Below are 23,291 nucleotides of genomic sequence, written 5' to 3' on the forward strand. Positions count from 1 at the left end.
GTTTTGTTCGGAAATGAATATACTTTCAAATGAATTAATAAATATGAATGTACATTATATATTTTAAGAGTTTTAAGCAAATAAAGTGATAAAAATGTGAACGTCATAAAATGGCGTTTTCGGTAAGGTTTTGTAATGACCCCCCCTGTTTTCTAAAGGTCCGTACCGTGATTGTATGAAGAATTTCGTCATGAAATAATCTTAATACTGTCAAGTGTCCAAAATATTTTTGACCATTTCTTTTTTTGTCGTGTTAAAAATAAGACTTTAATATGACGAGTATTGAACATTTTGAAAAAAAAATTATTCGGACACCCAGTAGTAAGTAAATCAATCTTTTTACTATCTTTATCAATTAAAAGTATTATTTTATGTTGAGTAGGACCGCGGTAATTGATAATTTAAAAGGACCTACCCGAAAAAAAAATTGTTTATATTTCTCGAATTTGGTCAAATGAAGTTAGTATTTTAAAGAAGCAGCAGCAGCTCCAGCCTGTAGAATCAGCCATAGCACAGCACAGTTAGCAGTATCAGAATTTTTGTAGGAATTTTTGACACCCCTAACACGAAACTGCGAATACAATATAAAAATCTCGTAATTTCTCTGTTAAAAGTGGGTTATTTATTTTCTTTATGGATTATACTTCCAAAATAAACTATTACAGTTGTTTTAAAAGTAATAAAAATATTTTTTTTTTTTTTTAAACAGTAATGAATTTTCCGAACTCAATATTTTTCAATTTTTAAACTCAATATTTTTCAATTTTTCAATTTTAAAAATCTATCAAAATTTTTCTATTGATTCTATTTTTACGATATTTTCAGGGTCAATGTGAAATTTTATGTTCTTTCCAATAAACCGAATATAATATTTTAGACAAACGTTTTTTTTTTAAATTCACGCCCCCCCCAAGTGTCACCCATTTTCAACTTTCTCTTAAAAAGTAAATAATTAATTTATGTCGTGGAGTTTTATATATCACAAATTGAAGAGAAAAGGTCAATAAATAATATATTCAAATTTAAAACAAAAAAAAAATCGCTTTTTTAGAAATTTACCTGTAAAGTCCGAAGTTTAAAACCTTATTTTATAAGAACACATTGTTTCTTTTTGTCTTTTTTTTTTTTTTTTAATGAAACCTTGGTCCTTGCTCCTTTAATTGAAAAAAAATTAGGGCTTGAATTACATTTTTCGAGGAGTTATAAGCTTAGAAAGATAGGGGGTCGAATAATTCACGCCTCTCATTTTGAAATGTCTATTAAAAAGTAAATAATTAATTTATGTCGTGGAGTTTTATATATCACAAATTGAAGAGAAAAGGTCAATAAATAATATATTCAAATTTAAAACAAAAAAAAAAAATCGCTTTTTTAGAAATTTACCTGTAAAGTCCGAAGTTTAAAACCTTTTTTAAAAAAAAAAAACACATTGTTTTTTTTTTTTTTTTTTTTTAAATAAAACCTTGGTCCTTGCTCCTTTAATTGAAAAAAAAAATTAGGGCTTGAATTACATTTTTCGAGGAGTTATAAGCTTGGAAAGATGGGGTGGAATTATTCACTATTTTCACGAAATTTCTGACACTGCTACAGCACAGTGTAAACAACACGCGTTCTTTAATTTTTATTCAAGAACGAATTAAGAAAAATATGAAAATATGAATATAAATGTTCTTATACGTTTAATGAGAGCTATTTTGTTATCAGAATAACATTAGTTTAGAACTATTCGGTTTTCAGAATGTATAATAACAATCCCAACCAATTCGGCATTATGAATCTGTTGCAATTTCTTACATTGCTCGTCAAATTTAAAAACATGGTTAAAAAAAACAAAAACTACAATTAGGAAGCTTGCATGCACTTTTATTCTTTAAATTAGTCTTGAAAAACGAATTAAAACAATGTTTTACTGCGAACAGCCACAAATGTTTTTTTTTTTAAATCAAAATAAGTATCAAAATCTCGTTCATACATACATTCGAAAAAGTTGTCAAAAAACAAATATATAACAAATAAATGTTATCAAAGGCAAGATAAGTTACTTTTCTACCTAACTGGATATATTTTTTGTGTTTTTATTCAATGTAACATGTTTATTCAGCTCGAAATACATACAGTGTTTACCGATGTATTGGAAAATTAAAAATAGCGCCCGGCCCGACTCTCTTTTACACGGTAAGTTTGAGAAAAGGAGTTAAAAATAAAAAAAAAAACTATACAAAATACTGTTAAAAACTCACCGAATATATGTCAGCCTATGTCACGGTAACATATTGAGCGAGTTTCTAGCAGTATTTTGTCTACTTTTTTATTTTTAACTCTTTTCCCCAAACTCACCGTTTCAAGAGAGTCGGGCGGCGGGCGCCATTTTAAATTTTCCAAAACATTAGTAAACACTGTTTTCAAGCTGAATAAACATGTTACATTAAATAAAAACACTAAAAAATTATCCAGTTAGGTAGAAAAGTAACTTGCTTTTGATAACATTTATTTGTTATATATTTGTTTTTTTTGACAACTTTTTCGAATCTATGTGTATAGTAATACAAACCCTCAAAATCTATATCAATATTCTTGAAATTTTAAAAGCAGTTAGAAAACACATCAAACTACAATTAGGAAGCTTTCTATTTTTTTATTTTTTTTTTCTACTTATTAAGCGAAAGATATTTTACAACCTGCTCCAGCGTAGTATAAACGGCCTATGGAATTAACACCTTCAATCTCGAAAATAGAAATCAACAAATTTTTGAACGCTCTCTTTGAAAAAAAGCTCTCTTAACTTTACCTCTAATACAAATTATGTGTGGCAAGTCTCCTCCTAAAACACTCTTTAACCCTAACAATAACACTAAGTTCGAGTGGCAAGCGCCCCCCCAACAAAATACCTCTGTAAGCCACATACAAGCATCTAAAACAAACAAACAAAAAATAGACCCTTCCTTAAAGAAAAATACACATAAAAATAAATTGGTTAACTGTCCTAAAATGCTAGAATGGCCAGGAAATGATGAATTATTTTACATTAAATTTTTGTGAAACTAACCGCTCCCCCTCTAATATTGTTTTTGTTAGCTTTGTCTCTGTCAAGTTTTCAGTATGTTCGCACATAATTTTCCTTAGCCCTACAATTAATTCAAAGACCGAATGGCAACCCTCCTCATATTCTCATTGCATAGAAACCCTCTTAAAACTACACATAATCATCTTAAAAAAAAAAAAGCATGCATATTTTCCCATAGAAAAAAAAAGTTAACTGCCCTAAAATGCTAGAATGACCTGTAATAGGAACTTATTTTACATTCAATTCTAAAATAATTTGTTTATCTTTCATTAAAGTATTTCATGGCATTTTATACATAATTTCCTAAAAAGGTAGAATCACATTTTGGAGGGGTGGTCAGAAGGAGTTGAGTGGGGTTAAACAGAAGGTGTTAATCTACAATAATACCAAAGAAATATTGCAATATATTCATTTTTAAATGGTCTTATGTTTAGATTTAAGTTTTTTGTACATAAAGCACATTACAATTCAACTTTGAGTTCTCCAACTTCTTTTCTGTTTATGGATACATGGCATTTTTAAGGAATTGCTGCATATTTATGCACATTTACTGCAGATTATTTGGAAACCATAAACTTTGGGAGATTTTCAGTTGCATATTCTGATTCCTTGTACAAAAATACACTTATATGGTAAATTTCATTTCTTAGTCTTGTGTTTTAACAAAGATATGACATTTTTACTGAAAAAGTAGTGCAAAAAATGTGACGAAACGCATATGGTCTTAAAGAGGGAAATATATCCAAACGTGTGAGGTACAAAAATAGCCATAATTTCCTTAATTTTAATCAGATTTCAAAAATTTAAAAAGATTCTTTCTTAGCTCATCAAGCTCTTTCTATGCATACCAATATTGAAATATTCAATGCTATTTCAATTTTTTCATGTGTATTGCTACATAAAGATCAACAATATTGTTAAAAATATCCCAACTGGAATCATCTGCTCACTATATGTGGATGACTTTATACTTTATTACAGTTCCAAATATATAAACACAATAAAAAGACATCTACAATTTTGCATTAAAAAAAATAAATGGTCTACTCAAAATAGTTTCAGAATCTTCAAAACCAAGACAAAATGTATCCATTTTTGCCAATACCAAAAATTACACCAAGACCCTATTTTGAAATTAAACAACTCTGAAATTCTCAGTCAACCAACTGGTATCCTGAGATAAATGCACCTAAAATTGATGATTTTTTCCTTTCTCTTTGCAAAACTTATTATATTCTGCAAAAGCCTAAAACAAAAACAACAAAGGAAAAAAGCAATCTGATCTATAATTCAAGCAAATCAAATATCATAAATAAATATTTGAAAGACATAAAGAACTAGGAAAACTTTTTTTTTTTTTCTAAAATGACCGAAAATATGTCGTCTTTGTTCTGTCGGCAGGGCATTACAATATGCAGACTGGCCCCCCCCCCCCACATCCACACCACCACAGAATAAAAGTCCTTCAATTGGGCCACCTGTGTGCTGTGGATAGTGACCTGTCACACTTCAAGACGGGATCTTGGTGGTTGAGCAGATACAAGCAAGTACAAAGAAGACATGACCCTGCCCTTACTTAGGCTAGATGGAAGGTCATATCTGATCAATCAGCTGGTCATGTCAGACCCTATCATATATAACACACTCCAAACCTAAAAAGAATCCTCTCCCCACCCACTTATTATCTTCAAATATATAATGGCAAGCAGTGGCCAAGGATCAATCAATTGGAAAGATCAAAACTTATCGCATCTGCTTTGGCTAAAAAAAAACATATTTTAAACAATATAGTCAACAGAAAATGCTTGAGAACTAAAAGAGCATATCTTCCATGTAGCCCCAACATAAGCAAGGCGAATGGGTTTCCCCCTTGTCATGTCCCAATTTTGGACTTTGTGGTGGGTAAGGAGCGTAATTGATGACAAGTGACCAAATTATTTATGGCAAACAAATATAAAAACTGTCTTTTATTGCTCCCAAAACCTTAAAAAGAAATCATTCTGATGCCTCTGATCTATACAACATCAGACTAAAAGACAGATTACCAGAATATATTAAAAATTTCTTAACAGACAGATCTTTCCAAGTATGCATAGGATTCACTCTATCACAGACTCAAGAAGTACCTCAAAGCGGCATATTGCCAACAATTCTCAAAATTAATAACATTACAAAAGAACTCACCCGTGACATTCATAGCTCTCTCTATGTTCAGTCACTTACAAATCCAAATACATCCATACCATCCAAAGAAAACTATAATGTAAATAAAATTAACAAATAGGCAGTAAGAAATTGCTTTAAATACTCCAAAATAAAAGGTATACATTTCTTCAACTAACACAAACACCACAATAATTCAACCATGCAGATTGAAGAAAAACAAATTTCATTCATAAATGAACATAACCAATTTTTTTTTTTTTTTTTTTTTTTTTTTTTTTTGACAAAAAAAATTAAACTTCATATTAACTAACATCCATGATACTGTTCAACCAAATCATTAACCTTGGCTATTAAAACAACCTATCCTCAAACTAAACAATCTTCCAAAAATCAAAACTCATCGACTAAACTATCAAGAAAAACTCCTCAATATACTCGAAAAATACTCAAATCATCTACACATATACACAGATGGCTCCAAAGACAAATATAGAACTGTATGGTGAGCAGTATTCAATGATATTACCTTACAGAAACAATTACCCAACTATGCTTCAATTTTTAGTGCTGTGGCTGCAGATCGACTTTCTAACATTACCACGGATAAATTTAATTAATTTTTCTCATTACTTGAATCTTTAAGAAAACAAAACTTTAGTAACCCACTAACCATGAACCTACTACAAAAAATAGATATTCTCTCTCAAAACAAAAACATCAAATTCTCCTGGATCCCCAGTCATATTGCATTTCAAGGTAATAAAAAAGCTGACATGGCTACCAAAAACTACCTAAAACTTAATATTGGTCCCCAGATTTATCGGAGAGGGACCTATGTGGTGTCCATCTCTGTAAATCCAGACTATTGCCAGATAACCGTCCATTAGTTTTTCCTGAAATTTTGCCAGAAATTATATTTCATTAAATAGATGTGCACAGTAAAAAAAAAAATTTTTTTTGCAAAAATTCCTGTTGCGTCCCCAGGGGCTCAAAAGAGGTCAAAAAATGCCCTAAAATGGCCAAAAATTACACGTTTTGCCCTATAATTTTTTATCCATCCATTCGATTTTTCTGAAACTTGGCCAAAATATGGAGCCTCTTAATATAAATCCTGTACTGGTGACCTTGGCAAAATTCTGGTTTGAATCCCCAGAGACTTTTAGTGCTAAAAACGTCCTTTTTGTGGCTCTTTTTTTCATATTTCTCAACAAAAACTTGATATGTCTTAGTGGTTTTTCATTGTGGTCAACTCAACTATACACATGTTAAGACCTGAAATTGTACCAGTTTTCCATTTACACTGGGATTCGGCATATTCAGGGGCTCAAAAGAAGTAAAAAAATGCCGAAAAATGGCCAAAAATTACACTTTTTTTTTTTTTTTTTTTCTCCCATAGCGTTTGATCCATCCATTAGATTTTCCTGAAACTTGGCAAAAATATGGAGGCCATTGTTGTTCTTAATATTAATTCAGTATGGGTAACCCTGGCAAAATTCTGGTTCGCATCCCTCTGGTACTTTTAGGGCTAAAAAAAAAAACATGCCTTTTTGAGCTCTTTTTTTCATATTACTTAAAAAACTTGATATTTATGTCTATATAGTTGTTTTCTCTGGTGCTGAATTCAAATATACATATCTTAAGGCATGAAACTGTACCGTTCGTCCATTTTCACTGGGATTCGGCGTTCCCAGGAGCTCAAAAGTGGTCACAAATACTCCAAAATTGCAAAAAAACTACACTTTTTACCGCATCCATTAGATTTTTCTGAAACTTTGCGAAAATGTGAAGGCAACGTTGTCACTTCACATTTCTCATATTCATCATTTCTTCACGATTTTTTGTGCATCATCTCACATGCAGCACCAGAGGGGGACCACGCACGTGCGGCTTGTTAATATGAAGATTCCATATTTAGATTACAAACAGTAATTTCATTATGAAAAAATAGTGACACCTTTCAAAATAACAAACCTATACTACGACAGGAAGACGAATGAACACATTTCTAAAGAAATGGCAGAAACACTAGAGGAAGACCTCCAATCTGTAGTGGAATGGGGACAAAAGTGGTTGGTCGCGTTCAATGCTGCCAAGACTAAACTAGTTTCATTCAATAATTACAAGAAACCCTCTCTACCACCCATAGCAATGGCCAACGACTCTTTATCTGAGAGTCCATCTTTCAAACTCCTTGGCCTAACGTTCACAGGAAACATGAGTTGGAACAATTACATTGAAGGCATTGCCAGGGCCGCTGCAAAAAAGGTGGGCTCTCTCTACCGTGCTAGAAAACTACTAACATCCGAAAGTATCCTGTACCTCTATAAGGCCACCATTCGCCCATGTATGGAGTATTGCTGCCACATCTGGGCTGGTGCATCTGCTACTAGTCTCTCGCTCCTTGACAAGGTTTAAAAGAGAGTCGCAAACCTGATAGGCCCTGAACTGTCATCTAAGCTTCAGCCTCTGTCCCATCGACGAAATGTTGCATCCCTTTGCCTTTTCTACAAGTATTTTAGTGGTGAATGCTCTGACGAACTGCAATCACTTGTGCCCCCACGACGTGAGCACCCTCGACAAACCCGACAGGCTGCTAAATCCCACCCCCACACTGTAGAGATCCCTAGATGTAAAAGATCTTTTTACTCCAATAGTTTCTTCCCCAGAACCGCTAGACTCTGGAATTCCATTCCAGGTCCCTGCTTCCCCAACAGTACTGACGTGCAGAAGTTCAAGTATAACGTGAACCGACACCTTGCTGCCCAAATCCCTACATAGTACCCCAGTAGTTGTTGCCCCTGATAGTAGCCCCCTACACCAAAGTGGCAATTTGCCTTGTTTGGGGTGAAAATGTAATAAAAAAAAAAAGAGAATGGCTACCAGAATCCAGAAAGTTACGCAGGAAGGAAAAAGTTTTGTCCCGCATTCGCATAGGACACCCACACATACTACTTCCTTCTGAAAAATGAAGATCTTCCTGAATGCATAGCGTTCCAACAACATTTTACAGTAAAGCACTTCTAGACTATGGCAATCTCATACGTATTCATTAAAATTTTTACAATGTTGACATGAACTATTTGAAAAAAATAAATGCTAACAATATTAACATTTTTGAAATGAGTAAACCTATGCAAGAAAATATAGTTCTAACCCTGTCTTTAAAAAAAATATATATTCTACATTATCTAGCATATAAGAAAAAAAAAATCTACAAAGGATAAAAATACTTAACTCACATAACTTAGAGAAAAAAAAAAGAGTTTGACATTAAATAACCAAAAAGGGCTGATATGCCAGTAAAAAAAAATTAACCAACCAACATAAATTCTTGAAATAAATTTGAGAATAAAGTAACAATCATTCAAAAAAGATTTCCTTTTATGTATACCATGTCATAAACGTCTGTCCCTTAAACACATACTAACTGAATGCAAAGACTTGGAAACAATAAGATCTTAGTTCTTCCAAGTCAACAACCTAGACAAGCTTTTCAGCACTGTACAAATGAAAAATATATGAAATTTCCTAAAAACAATCGGACTGCAGTGGAAAATTTAAAAGTAGAATAATAAACACTAACCCTAATTCTACAAAGCAAAAACATTTCATTGCGCTTCTACACTATTGGGACGAAATTTCGGAAATTGTAATACTGATTTTCACATGAAAACAATGATATCTACGTATTCCTCATATTTTTAAGATGATTATATCCAAAAATTACAAAAATCGATAAGGTAGAAAATTATTTATTAAAGAAAATAGAATTTAAAGAAAACTATCATATTTGCTTATGTAAGACACAGGAGGTCAAAAGGGAGGTAATTTTCCGTTTCAATATAAACAAGATGACCACAATTTTTCACTTGCTCACACGATTAAAGTTGTTTTTTTTATAATTCAGTAATATTCAGATAATTCTGACTGCATAATTTGAAAGCTAACATTGTAATTTATTAGAATTGGCAAAAAAAAATAGTTTATTTATTTGAGAACTTCATTTATTGACTACAAAATTTTGTAGTGTAGAAGTGCTGATTTCACAAACCATCTACAATCTTCTCATCTTGTGTTTATCTCAGAATTCCACATCTGGGCAGGAGCTGCTAGAAAGGACTTGTCCTGCCTTGATAGAGTTCAAAATAGACTTCGTAGCCTCGTAGGAGATGTCCTTTTCTCCTCCTTGCAACCTCTATCTATCCAGAAGAGATGTTGCGAGTTTGTCTCTGATGTATCGTTATTTTCATGGAAAGTGTTCAACTGAGCTTCAATCTATGGTCCCCCCTCGCCAAACTTTCACAAGAAACACTCGTCTAGCTGTAAACACTATTTATCTGTGCCTAAACCTAAACGTAGATTCCATGAACAAAGCTTTATTCTTAGAACTGCACGCCTGTGGAATTGTCTTCCGTTTTCCTGCTTTCCGGCTAACTACAATATGGTTGTGTTCAAGTCTAAAGTAAATAAGTTCTTGATGAACCGTTCCATATAAGTTATCAAATTTACCAAATTTTCATTACTAATGATTACTATATTGACCAATTTCTACTGTACACTCTTTAACCCTTATCCTTGAGTGGTCTCTGGGCCTTGATAATGTGGTGATACCTTTGTAAAAAAAAAAAAAAAGTACTTGTGATTCTTCGCATTATCATAAAACCAAACTGTATTTCATATATGACAATTTAAAAAAAATGTTTAGCCTTAAAATAACCCTAGAGTGGTTGATGAAGTTGTTAAACATCAAACAAGCAAAACATTTTTTTTTTCTTACAAAGATGTCAGATAATTTTGTTCTATTCTGTATATGATGAAAATGTTATTTGGTTCCATTAGACCTGCTAATTTACTCAGGAATTTCTGAGAATTAAAATATAGACAAGACAACTTAAACTTTCAGACAAAATAAGTAACTTCTGCTTATTTTTTTTTTTTTGCTTTTTCTTAGATGTGGAACTTGGTCAGTCAAAAGATTCTATTACGAAAAACAGTTTGATGGATCTTTTACTTGAAGAAAATGAGTATGATGATGACACAGCTACAAAATTCCAGGAATTTATGGCAGGTGTTTCCAGCAAACCTCCTCCAGGTCTTGATTGTGATGAAGGCTCTATTCAAATGGTGTGTGTACAACCAGCTGAGGGTAGTAGTACACCAGACACACTTACATCGTAAGTTTTACTTATTTTGTTTCAGTTAGTATACCTACTTTTAAAGTTGGAATGTATATACTGATTTTGTATAAAATATGAATTATGACTTCATCAGCTAGCAGTTAAAGAAGTAAATTTGTGATGAGATAAGTGATAAAATACCTCCACAATCTTTGTTTGCTAACCTCAAAAATGATACTTCATTCAATAGATGAAAGTATTTTCACTTTCTAAAATTCTGAGAAACGGTATGGAAGCCCTGGTAAAAATAATAAAATGAGAAACTTTTTTTTATTTTTTTTAAACAAGAACATAACGTAAGGATGGACTAAAGCCTTATTTTGACCTTGATTCTCCATAGTATTCTCAAAGTTATGTTATGGAAAACGATGATAACTCAAAAACTATTTATCTCATCAGACAGAAATCTTGCATGGTGTTTACCATTATCAAAGAGCATCAGATCCATGCATCAAATTTAGAAAAATCTGAAATCGAAATTTCATAAAAATTTTGACAGTGAACAAACTTTTCATGTACAAAGTAATGCAAAATGTGGGACTTGAATGGCAAAAGTGACTCAGAATATCTTTGTTGTCAAAATGTGGGACTTGAATGGCAAAAGTGACTCAGAATATCTTTGTTACATAATGTAACTCATTATAAAATTAATGAATACGTGCTGAAGATTTCATTAACATAATTCTTTGATTTATTTTTATTTCTGTATTTTTTCGCTTTGAATATTTTTCGTGAAAGAGAAACTAAAGTGAAACTCATGTATATGTAATTTTCAAAAAACTAAAACCATGACAACATTGTTTTTTTTTTTTTTTTTTTTTTTTTTTTTTTGTGAAATTTTAAATAAATTTTATCAAGGTATCTTTTAGTTATTAATTGAATGAAATTATTTAAAATTTAATTTAAATAGCTGTTAATTCACACTTTAAAATGTGGTCATGATGGTGATCTCATGATCCGTGAAAAAAAACCTTTCTGTCTGGTGTGAATGAAAATATCTAGGTAAAAGTATTATGATTCATTTGTGCTTTAGGTAAACGTATTTCACAAAAAAGAAACGAAATAGAAATAAGTCTAATTCTATAAAAGTATGTTGTTTTAACTTAAAACAATTACATTTTTTTTTTTTTTGATGAAGCAATAACATGTTGGTTCGTGACAAAAGGTTAAATTGAAATAAATGTCTAAAGAATAAAAAAATTTATTTACTTCATTTTTTTTTTCTCTTAAAATATGCAAAATATACTTTTAGCAGCTTATGGTCTTTTTTTATCTGCTTTTACATTGGACTTTTATGAAGTTTAATTACATTACTTATATTGCTTAATTATGTATTGTGTAAAAGTGTTAATTGAAAGTTAAATTTCAACATGAATTTTCATACAGATGATGTGTTGTCTGACAACTTTCTTTTAATAGAGTATGTAGTTTTGTTAATATTTAAAATTGCAGCTCTATGTTTAATAAAATGTATGGTCGGTCAATTTCATTAAAGGTAAGAAAATAGTAATTCTAATTATATCATTTATTCAGAACAGTTTTTATTGTCACAAATATACTAACATTTATATGTAGTACAAAGCTTTATCAAGTGTATTATAAGATTAAATTATTGAGAACTTATTTGTTTGCAAAACTGTTTTATAATATATTTGTTTTCAAAAACTAGTTTCAGTTGCTGACCTATGACCTCCATATGTTTTTCTTTTTTTTTTACTGTAGAATGTACTATCCTGATGAAAAGAAACAAAAGATGAAACAATGGAAATCTAAGTTTGATTATGGCAAGACAGTACTTGGTCCTCAAGGTTTATCAACTGCAGTTGATTTTCGCTTGGAACTTGGATTACAAATGCAGGCAGAACTCAGATTACGTGTAAGTACATTCTTCTACTTTTAATTACATTCAAATTAATTTATTTAAACATCAGTTTATTTTTTGGGGCTTAAACTCCTGCAAACTATTCACATTATTCTGCAATTTAATTTTACTACTCAAAAATATTTCTTGTGAATTATTTGTTTTCCTACTGTATTTTCATTAATATATTAATATATTCTCTCACGTTTGTCAGATGAACAAATATACCAGATTACCTTCTTCTTCACAAAAGAGGCACTGATGTATTCTCTCACTTTTTGCTTGTATATACAACAAACATGTGCCAGAACCCTAACCCTGGTGCTATTAGGCTGAATATTGGCACAAATGTACATTAAAACATTTTTGTTCTCTAAACCTTTGCAAAACTTGTATTCTGCAAAGCAACAACACTCCCCTCAACCTCTCTCCTTTTCTCCGTTTCCCACTTCCCTACTGGTTCCCTGACTTAAAGCACATCTAACGTAAATATTATAGCTTTTACCACTGAAAAACTCAATCATGTACTGCAGGAATAAAAATAACAGAATCCACTACAAGGCAACCAAACCAAACACTATGAACTAGTGATGAAAGATATAGAAACTTGAAACATAGGACAAAGTAGCTGAATTCGCCATGAGTGAGTGAAACAAAACTAAATCAAACATCATGTATAGTTTCTTCAGTATATTAAGAATTTGAAACAACAACTTTAATACAATAAATGGATTCTATATAAAATATTCCATAAGAGCTGATGTGCTGTAGAGCAGGACAACTAAGACAGGCACCAGGAAAGAATATCTGAAGATATAAAGAACTTGAAACACAAAAATATTTACTTAAATGGCGGCTCCCAACATCAGTAACTTAAAAATAGTTAATATGCCATCAAATAAAACAACCAAATCAAATTACGTTTCTGAATTTTTTAGATGAGTATTGATTATTTGTATTATTTGGATTCATCAGACTACTGTTCTTATCTTGAGTGTCATTTTCACAACGTTTCGGTCGATGTAATCTCCGACCTTCTTCAGATGTATCTTGTCGAACTCAGAAATTTGAGCAGAATTTCAAGTAGAACTCTTTATTTACTTAACGAGGGTAACATGCTCTTGTTCCATCAGCCTTGACTTGATAGAGGTCCTAAGTAATTCGCAATTGTATTTTTTGGTCATCCACACTAAGGATTGAACCTTCAACCCTCAGGAGAATATCACATTTTACAATTGATTTTTCCAAGTACTTCCTTGCGGACAATTCTAGTATGAATTTTAGGAGCCTTAAACCTATTTTTATTTTTAGTTGTAAATATCATTATTTATTACTTAATTATTAATATATATCTACATATATTTTAATGTTTTTACGGGTTTGTATTACTGTACACATAGATTCGAAAAAGTTGTCAAAAAACAAATATAGAACAAATAAATGTTATCAAAGGCAAGATAAGTTACTTTTCTACCTAACTGGATATATTTTTTGTGTTTTTATTCAGTGTAACATGTTTATTCAGCTCGAAAAACATGCAGTGTTTACCGATGTATTGGAAAATTCAAAATGGCAGCAGACTCTCTCTCGGAGAGGGTACGTTTGGGAAAAGGTATTATAAATAATAAACTAGACAAAATACTGTAAGAAAACAACCGAATATATGTCAACTTATGTCACGGTAACATATATTGAGCAAATTTCTAGCAGTATTTTGTCTAGTTTATTATTTATAATACCTTTTCCCAAACGTACCCTCTCCGAGAGAGAGTCTGCTGCCATTTTGAATTTTCCAATACATCGGTAAACACTGCATGTTTTTCGAGCTGAATAAACATGTTACACTGAATAAAAACACAAAAAATATATCCAGTTAGGTAGAAAAGTAACTTATCTTGCCTTTGATAACATTTATTTGTTCTATATTTGTTTTTTGACAACTTTTTCGAATCTATGTGTACAGTAATACAAACCCGTTTTTACTTATTACTTGTATATATTATCTATTATTTATAATTACTGGTTCCCATATCGTATTAAATTCTATACTAGGTCTACTTCATAATAGGTTATTCCCCAGCATATGTGCTGCTTCTTTCAGTCGTCTTGTTCTTAATTTTTACTTCATCCCATAATGGTAGACGGTTTCTTTTTTCCTTCCAGATATGTCAGCTATACCTAACTTTTCGGTCTCTCCACTCTATGGCTTTTCTATTTTCTACTGAAAGTATGGTTAGCAGAACCGAACGTTGTGAAAATCACCAATGAATCCAAATAGTATAAATCAAATTAAAACATTATGTATGAATATATGAAGATACAAAGAAATCAAAACAAAATTTTTTTACCGATTATTTTCGGTCCAGTCAATAGGGCATCAGAATACACCAATTGCTCTCCTGCAGAGGGTAAAAGTCCCTTAATGGGGGCCACCTGATGACCATGGGTGGTGACCGGTTATGCACTAGGTATGGGATCCTTGAGCAGAACATGTCTAGGATATAATAATGACATAGTACTGTAACACATCACCCCTTACTAGGCTAGACAGGGGGTTGGACAGGCCCAATCCAATCAATCTGTTGGTCATGTCAAGCATTAATACAGACAAACCAAACAAAAAAAAAAAACACTTATGCTTGCCACAGACAAACCATAAACTGATTTAATAAGTGGTGGCTGAAGGGTCAACCAAGCTGGAAACAGAGGCAACCGACAAGAGTAATAAAAATATAGAGAAAACCTATACTTTAGTGGGCATGGCTACATATTATAAATGCTTGGAATCCTCTCCATGTTTGAGTATACCAGCCATGTATCTTTAGAGAACTAAGGCGAATGGAATTTACCCCCCTCGTTTTTCTTCTCCATAAGGGACTCCGAGGCAGGTGAGGAGCATGGCTGATGAATCTTCTAACCTTATTATGAATAAAAAGACAACCAAGAGACTATATAGAATCTGAGACAGACTCGGACAATGACAATGAAGACTGAGCCTTTCATTGTGCTGGAGGCTACTTCTGACAAACCACTGAGTAGAATGTCACCCGTCCTTATCCAAAAAACCATATCAAGCAAAATAATGCTTGAAAATGTCAAAAAATTAAGAAATAGAAAAATATTCGTAAAAGCACAAAATAAAAAAACAGGCTAAAACTTTATTACAGCTACAAAAACTACATGAAACAAACATCAGATCCGCATTAAACATTAAATTACTTAAAAGGAGTTCTAAGAAATCTTGATGTGCACAACAGAAGAAATTAAAACTGAACTGAAAAGCTAAGGAATCACAGATGTTAAAAGAATCGTGATCAGGAAAGCTGGAGAAGTAATATACACAAACACCTACCAGAGACAGTCAATATAGGCAGAGTTTGATTTTGTTCGATGCTGACAAAATTACGTCAGGTGGTTGGAATAGAACATACACTTCTAAACATGACCCTGTTTGTTATTTGCCAAAATTAGCTCCCATAGTTACAAAGCTTCTTAAGGAGAATTGCTTCCCAACACCCTGGAAAACTTCATCATTATACCCTGTATTTAAGAATTCAGGTGATCTGTCATCTCCTCTCAATACAGACCAATCAGTCTCTTATGGGTCATGAGTAAGTTGCTGGAATCTGTTAAATAGAGAAGTAGTCAACCACCTCAGCAAAACTAATCTCCTCAGTGACATGCAATATGGTTTCTGTTCTGCTATAGATCTAGCAGATGTCGTGACAGTCACATCTCAAAGGATTAGTGAATCTCTCAGCGGAGGGCTCCTTTCTACGGCAATTGCCCTTGACATATCAAAGGTGTTTTATATAGTATGGCATAAAGTCTCCAGCTACTGTATAGCTGGAAATGTGTTAGAAATTATTAAATCATTTCTCTGTGATAGGTTCATTAGAGTAGTGGTTGGTGGGCAGAAATCAGAAGCTCATATCCCATTCGTAGACATTTATCCTGACGACACTACCGTCTATGGTAACACTTCAAAGGCAATAAATGACCAAGTTCTTTCTGATTCTCTCTCCTCTGATCTTGATCTTGGTGCAATAGGGAAAGACTGTTACGTTTCCAACATGTTTCCCAGACCAGCAAGATCAACATGCCTCACTTCTAGATCTATTTCTAACCACAGTTCTCGATGATTGTGTAATGAATGTCCACAGCTCACTTGAGAATGCTGATCACACTGATAATGGTAGAAATCGCCCTAAATTCTCGACCTATAATTGAAGAGCCATTGCTCAAAACAACAAGATATTATAAAAAGGTTGATTGGGAAGCCATCAGAGATCTCATCAGAGATGCCCCGTAGAGAAATGTCTTTTCTTTTCCCCACTAACAGTGTGTAAATGCAACCACTGAATGGTTCAAAATGCCAATTGAAGCACATGTTCCCATGCGGAAATTCTATAGCTAGCTCCACCCAATGGTTTACTTCTACTTGTATAGCTACCATTGCTCAAAGGCAGCATGTGTACTGCACATTTAATCGACATAAGTTCAGTTCAAACAGAAAGAAGTTTATAGAAGCTAGAAGTAATTGTATGAAAGAAATAGCGACAGCTAAGAGGGAATATACCAAAACCACTAGAAAACGCATCGAAGCTCAGAAATTAGGAACTCGGGATTTTCGGAAAATCTACAATAGTGTAGTAAATAATGGGCAGGCAACAATTCTCCCACTATCCAACAATCATGACTTTTTTTGCACAGCAACCAAGAAGACTAACATGCTTGCCAGTCGGTTTGCCTCAAACTGTGCATTGGACCCAGCAAACCCTAACCCTCTCTGAGTTTCCTTTGCAGACAGATGCCACACTAGATGACTTCCACTGAGGTTGCTTCAGTTCTCTCCAAACTTTACAACAAATGCCTTAATGAATCTTGCTTTCCTGACTGCTGGAAAATTGCTTCTGTGGTACTAGTTTCAGGAATTTTGGCAAAAGAACTAACTCATTAAAATATTGCCCCATTAGTCCCCTCCTGCTTTTCGCCAAAATATTTGAGTCCATAATTAACCAAGCTCTAGTCGATCACCTTACAGATGCTAAACTTCTGACCGATCAACAATATGGATTTAGGCAAGCTCGTTCTACAGCAGACATCCTAACTGTAATCTCTGAACGTATATACCATACACTGGACAAAGCCGGGGAGGATAGAGCGGTAGCCCTAGATATATCTAAGGCTTTGGACAGTGTATGGCATGATGGTCTTCTCAGGAAAATCAGATCATATGGTATCACTGGATGAATACTTAACTTAAATCCTTAAGTAAGAGAAGAATCAAGGTTGTCCTCGACGGTCATACATATAAACTATATGATACAAATGCGGGAGTACCTTAGGGGCCTCAGACCTTTATTATTCCTAATATTCATAAGTGACCTCACTGATAAAATTGTCTGTGAGATGGGTATATTTGCTGATGACACCATGCTCCATAACAGACACGGGAGGAAAACAAATTAACACATATCTAAGGCAATTGCAGAAACATTAGAGGAAAACCTCCAATCTGTAGTGGAATGGAGACATAAATGGATAGTCACATTCAATGCTGCCAAGACTAAGCTTGTTTTCTTCAACAATTACAAGAAACCTTCTCAACCATGAATAGCAATGCCCAAAGATTCATTACCTGAAAGTACTTTTAAACTCCTCAGCCTAACATTCACGGGGAACATGAGTTGGAACAGATACATTGAGAGCATTGCCAAGGCCACTGAAGAAGGTGGGCTCCATCTACTGTGCTAGAAAGTATCCTGTACTTCTACAAGACCATCATTCGCCAATGTATGGAGTATTGTTGTCACATTTGGGCTGGTGCATCTTCTACTAATCTCTCACTCCTGGACAGGGTTCAAAAGAGAGTCGCCAACTTGATAGGTCCTGAACTGTCATCTAAGCTTCAACCTCTGTTCCATCGACGAAATGTTGCAGCCTGCTGCTTGTTCTACAAGTATTTTAATGGTGAATGCTCAGATGAACTACAATCATTTGCTCACCCTCGACGTAAATATCCCCGACGATCAGCAAAATCCCATCCCTACACAGTCGAGATCCTTAGATGTAAGAAAGCCTTTTACTCCAATAATTTCTTCCCCAGAACTGCTAGACTTTGTAACTCCATCTAGGATTCTGCTTTCCCAACTGATATGCAGAAGCTCAAGTGTAATGTGAACAGACATCTTGCTGCTCGACTCCCTATATAGTATTCCTCCAGCTTATGTCCCTGATAGTAGCTCCCCCCTCACATCAAAGTGGCACTGTGCCTGATTTCGGATGAAAATGAAATAAATAGGGAAAGAGGCGGCTGGTTAATTTTAATGCATCTAAAACCAAGCTTCTATCTTTTCATCATCAATGCTCTGATCCCCGTTTGACATCAATTAAAATGAATGGCTCTCGTCTTGGGGAGACTCCATGTTTGGACAAGCTTCTAGGTCTGACTTTTACTCCTGATCTGAAATGGAACACATACATCAAATCCATTGCCAAGACTGCTGGAAAAATGGTGGCATCATTTTACCATTCCAGTAGATATCTGCAATTTTCTACCTGTATAAGAGATGAGTACATCCGGGCAGGAGCTGCTAGAAGCAGTTTATCCTGCCTTGAAAGAACTCAAAATAGACTTCGTAGCCTTTTTTCTTCTGCAACCTCTTTCCCACCAAAGAGACGTTGCGAGCCTGTCTCTGCTTTATCATTATTTTCATGGCAAGTGCTCATCTGAGCTCCAATTTATGGTCCCCGCCCCTTGCTTGACTTTCACAAAAAACACTCATCTAGCTAAAACTACTACCAATAATTTCACCCACTCTTTATCTGTGTGTGAACCTTAACATAGATTTCATGAACAAAGCTTCTTAGAAGTGCACACCTGTAGAACTCTGTTCCGTTTTCCTGCTTTTCGACTGACTGTAGTTGTCAGATGGTTGTCTTCAAGTTGAACGTGAACAAGTTTTTGATGAGCCATCCCCTTAAGTAATCCAATTTATCCAATTCCCACTACTAACGATTACTATGCCATTTTCCCATTGATTACTATATATTCATTAACTTTTATCCTCCAGAGGTGTCCGGGCCTTGATAAGTGGTGACTCCTTTGTAAAAAAAAAAATTAAAAAAAAAAGCTTATAAAAGAACCAAAGTAGAGCAGTGCATTCAGACTATAAATGTCAAAAGTTTGGGTATAATAAAGTTTCAAAGAAATCAAACATGTGGAAATTGCAGTTAAAAAGACCGAAATCCTAAAGCAAATGTACAAACTGTCTAGAAAATCACTTCTCACACTCAAAAAATTGCAAAATATACAAGCAAGAGAAAGAAATCCTGACAATCAAATACCAAAAAAACATGTAAAGAAGTAACAAATTGCACCAAAAACAAACATAATAACCTAACAAGCAAAGAAAATAAACAATTACAATGGTCTAAAACCACCAGAAACCCCAAACATAACAAAAGAACTAAAAAACATACCTGAGGAATTAAAATCCTTTTTATCTGAACTAAAAAAAAATCTTAACAGTCAAATAAAAATAAGAAATGAATAACAAATGGCAACAAAACAAAAAAGATTTTTAAATTTTCCCAACAAAATCTCAGAATCAACCACTAAAGAAACTATACATCTCAATCCCAAAAACGTGACAGATCCAAGTCACTAACAAGAACGAAAGCAGATGTCAAAAGTAAACACATAATATCAGAAAAAATCGAAATAGAACAAAGAAACAAAAAACTTCCAAAAACCATAACAAACTAAAAATAGAATTAGTACTAACTGAAAATGAAAATAGGTCTGAACTAATTAAAACTATTAGCCAAGAAAGATGGACAAGACAGTAAATAGAAAAACCCCCAGACCAAAACCAAAAATAGATTTGTCACCAGAGGTACAGGCTCCAACAAGAAACAGATCCTCTTCTTCCAAAGAGATGAAGATTGATATAAATTAAAGAATCGTTCATTGATGAAAATGACGAAAAAAAAAAACAAACACAAATAAATCCAAACTGCCTCAACATCAACAATCCAAAACAAGAAAATAAAACAAACCATGGCTAATGAAATACTACAATGGAATATAAGAGACTTAAAAATTAATATTGAAGAAATAATACACCTCATCAAAACCCTTCGTCCTGCAATAATTTGCTTACAAGAAATGGACTTAAAAGAAAATGACCGAATTACTTGATATACAGCTACATAAACAAAACATCAAGCATAGCCACAGATGAATTATCATTACTTATAAATAAAAATATTCCACACAGCACAGTAAACTGAAAAACAAACATCCAAGGCATTGTATTAACTGCAAAACCACACAAGGCAGTAATCCTCTGATCACTTTATATACCATTAAATGAAACAATAGATGAAATAAAACTGAACGATTTAATCCAACAACTACCAAAAATCTTTTTATTGATGGCCGACTTTAATAGCCATCACGAACTATAGGGCAGTAAAAAACAACAAAAGAGGCAAAATTATTGAAAAAATAATCGACCAAAACCCGCTATGTTACCCACCCACCCTCCAAATTGAGCATTAGAACATTAGTCTGAGAAAGTAAACTGAATTGATCATTAAAAGATAGTGATAGTTTTTTGTTTGTTTTTTATATTCACCCTCAACAATGTATACGGCCACTCGGATGGAAGGGACTGCTATTTGGGGCCATGTTTAGGGGAGATCATTGAGATGCCAGTTCACATTGCATTTAAAGTTCTGCATGTCGGTACATTAAGGGAAGCAGGTAACAGGAAGGGAATTATTAGAGTAGAAAACTTTCTGGTATTTAGGGACCTTCACAGTGAAAGGGTGTGATTTTGTAAAGTGGGTTTGTTGGGAGCATGACGTCATGGGGTACAAGGGCAATGAGTTAGATACCAAATTTCCATTCGTAATGAAATCTTGGTATAGATAACATGAATTGCTTTATGCCTCTCGCATCAATTTAGCTTGCATACTTCTACAGGTTCTATTGAATTCAATTTATTTTGTATTGCTCATTCAAATTTAATATTCTGTATTTCAGTAAAATTACTTTTCTCGTGTTCATTTTAGATACTCTACATTCCTTTCCTCACTTATTACTATAATACAACTTTTTGCAAATCTTAATAGAAATATTAAAGGGGCTAAAATTTTAAACTTTTTTATTATATTTGATTGTTAAATGTTATTTTTGATATTAAGTGTAATTTTTGTAAAATAAATTTTTCTTATTTCCAAATTACCAGTATATTATTCTCTTTAAAATCTTTCAGGTGATGCTCTCCCTCCAGACAGTTACTGTACAGGGGGCATTCAATACTCGTCTGCCAATAGCTCCTTCCATTGGACATAGTTTCCGATCATTTCAGTTCCCCAGCACAGATGATGAATTGAGTGAAGCAAGCCTCCAAGCCAACCAAACACAGGTAAGGGCACTGTTTCTTTGGGTTTTTTTTTTTACATTTACTTTGTGATTTAGATCTTAGAATGTTTTTGTAAAACTTCTAATTTTATAATATTTTTAAATTTTTATAAATGGAGGAAAAGATTTTTCTAAAAATCTAGCAATTAAACTTATTGAATTAAAAAATTCATAATTATTGCGTTAATGCTACAGCAAGTTATAAAAGTCTTTTCCTGGCCTTTTCACAAAGTCTATATAATGCATCATATTCAAGAAATACATGAATTTTTTAAATGAAAATATGAATAAATAATTCCAAATAATTTTCTTAGATTTTACTACATAAATTTAAAAATGATAGCAAAATTTTTATTCATTTTTATTTTGAAACTTTTATTGTTCCATTTTGTTTTAACCTGAAAAATTATTATTATTATGGTGAGGGAATGAGCAGAATATTAAATTCAATCAATTTTATTCTTCCACTTTATTGTAGCCTAAAAATACACCGGTTTATATATATATATATATTATATATACACAATATATATTATATATATTATATATATATATATATACACAATATATATTATATATATTATATATATATATATATACACAATATATATTATATATATTATATATATATATATATATATACAATATATATTATATATATTACATATATTATATATATATATATACAATATATATTATATATATTATATATATATTTATATATATTATATATTATATATATATTTATATATATTATATATTATATATATATTTATATATATTATATATTATATATATATTTATATATATTATATATTATATATATATTTATATATATTATATATATATATATATTTATATATATTATATATATATATATACAATATATATTATATATATTATATATATATACAATATATATTATATATATTATATATATATATACAATATATATTATATATATTATATATATATATACAATATATATTATATATATTATATATATATATACAATATATATTATATATATTATATATATATATACAATATATATTATATATATTATATATATATATATATACAATATATATATTATATATATATATACAATATATATTATATATATTATATATATATATACACAATATATATTATATATATATATATATATATATATATTTTTTTTTTTTTTTTTTTTTTTTTGTATTACATTTTCACCCCAAACAAGGCAAATTGCCACTTTGGTGTAGGGGGCTACTATCAGGGGCAACAACTACTGGGGTACTATGTAGGGATTTGGGCAGCAAGGTGTCGGTTCACATTACACTTGAACTTCTGCACGTCAGTACTGTTGGGGAAGCAGGGACCTGGAATGGAATTCCAGAGTCTTGCGGTTCTGGGGAAGAAACTATTGGAGTAAAAAGACCTTTTACATCTAGGGATCTCTACAGTGTGGGGGTGAGATTTAGCGGCCAGTCGGGTTTGTCGAGGGTGCTCACGTCGTGGGGGCACAAGTGATTGCAGTTCGTCAGAGCATTCACCACTAAAATACTTGTAGAAAAGGCAAAGGGATGCAACATTTCGTCG

The 23,291-nt window shown here is 32.4% G+C and overlaps 1 protein-coding gene across 2 annotated transcripts in view; it reads left to right on the plus strand.

Moving 5' to 3' along the window:
- The window catches only part of LOC145255729 (dual E2 ubiquitin-conjugating enzyme/E3 ubiquitin-protein ligase BIRC6-like), a 515,468-nt gene that overhangs the window by 233,875 nt on the left and 258,302 nt on the right, over window positions 1–23,291 (plus strand). For both annotated transcript variants that reach the window (XM_080114338.1, XM_080114339.1), the window contains exons 30-32: window positions 10,182–10,404; window positions 12,130–12,283; window positions 21,556–21,708. In XM_080114338.1, coding sequence (XP_079970464.1) covers window positions 10,182–10,404; window positions 12,130–12,283; window positions 21,556–21,708 — 530 coding nt within the window. The remainder of the gene's footprint in view (window positions 1–10,181; window positions 10,405–12,129; window positions 12,284–21,555; window positions 21,709–23,291) is intronic.

The sequence above is a fragment of the Euprymna scolopes genome, chromosome 31, assembly GCF_053919585.1.
Source record: "Euprymna scolopes isolate OS-2025 chromosome 31, ASM5391958v1, whole genome shotgun sequence".
Lineage (NCBI taxonomy): Eukaryota > Metazoa > Mollusca > Cephalopoda > Sepiida > Sepiolidae > Euprymna > Euprymna scolopes.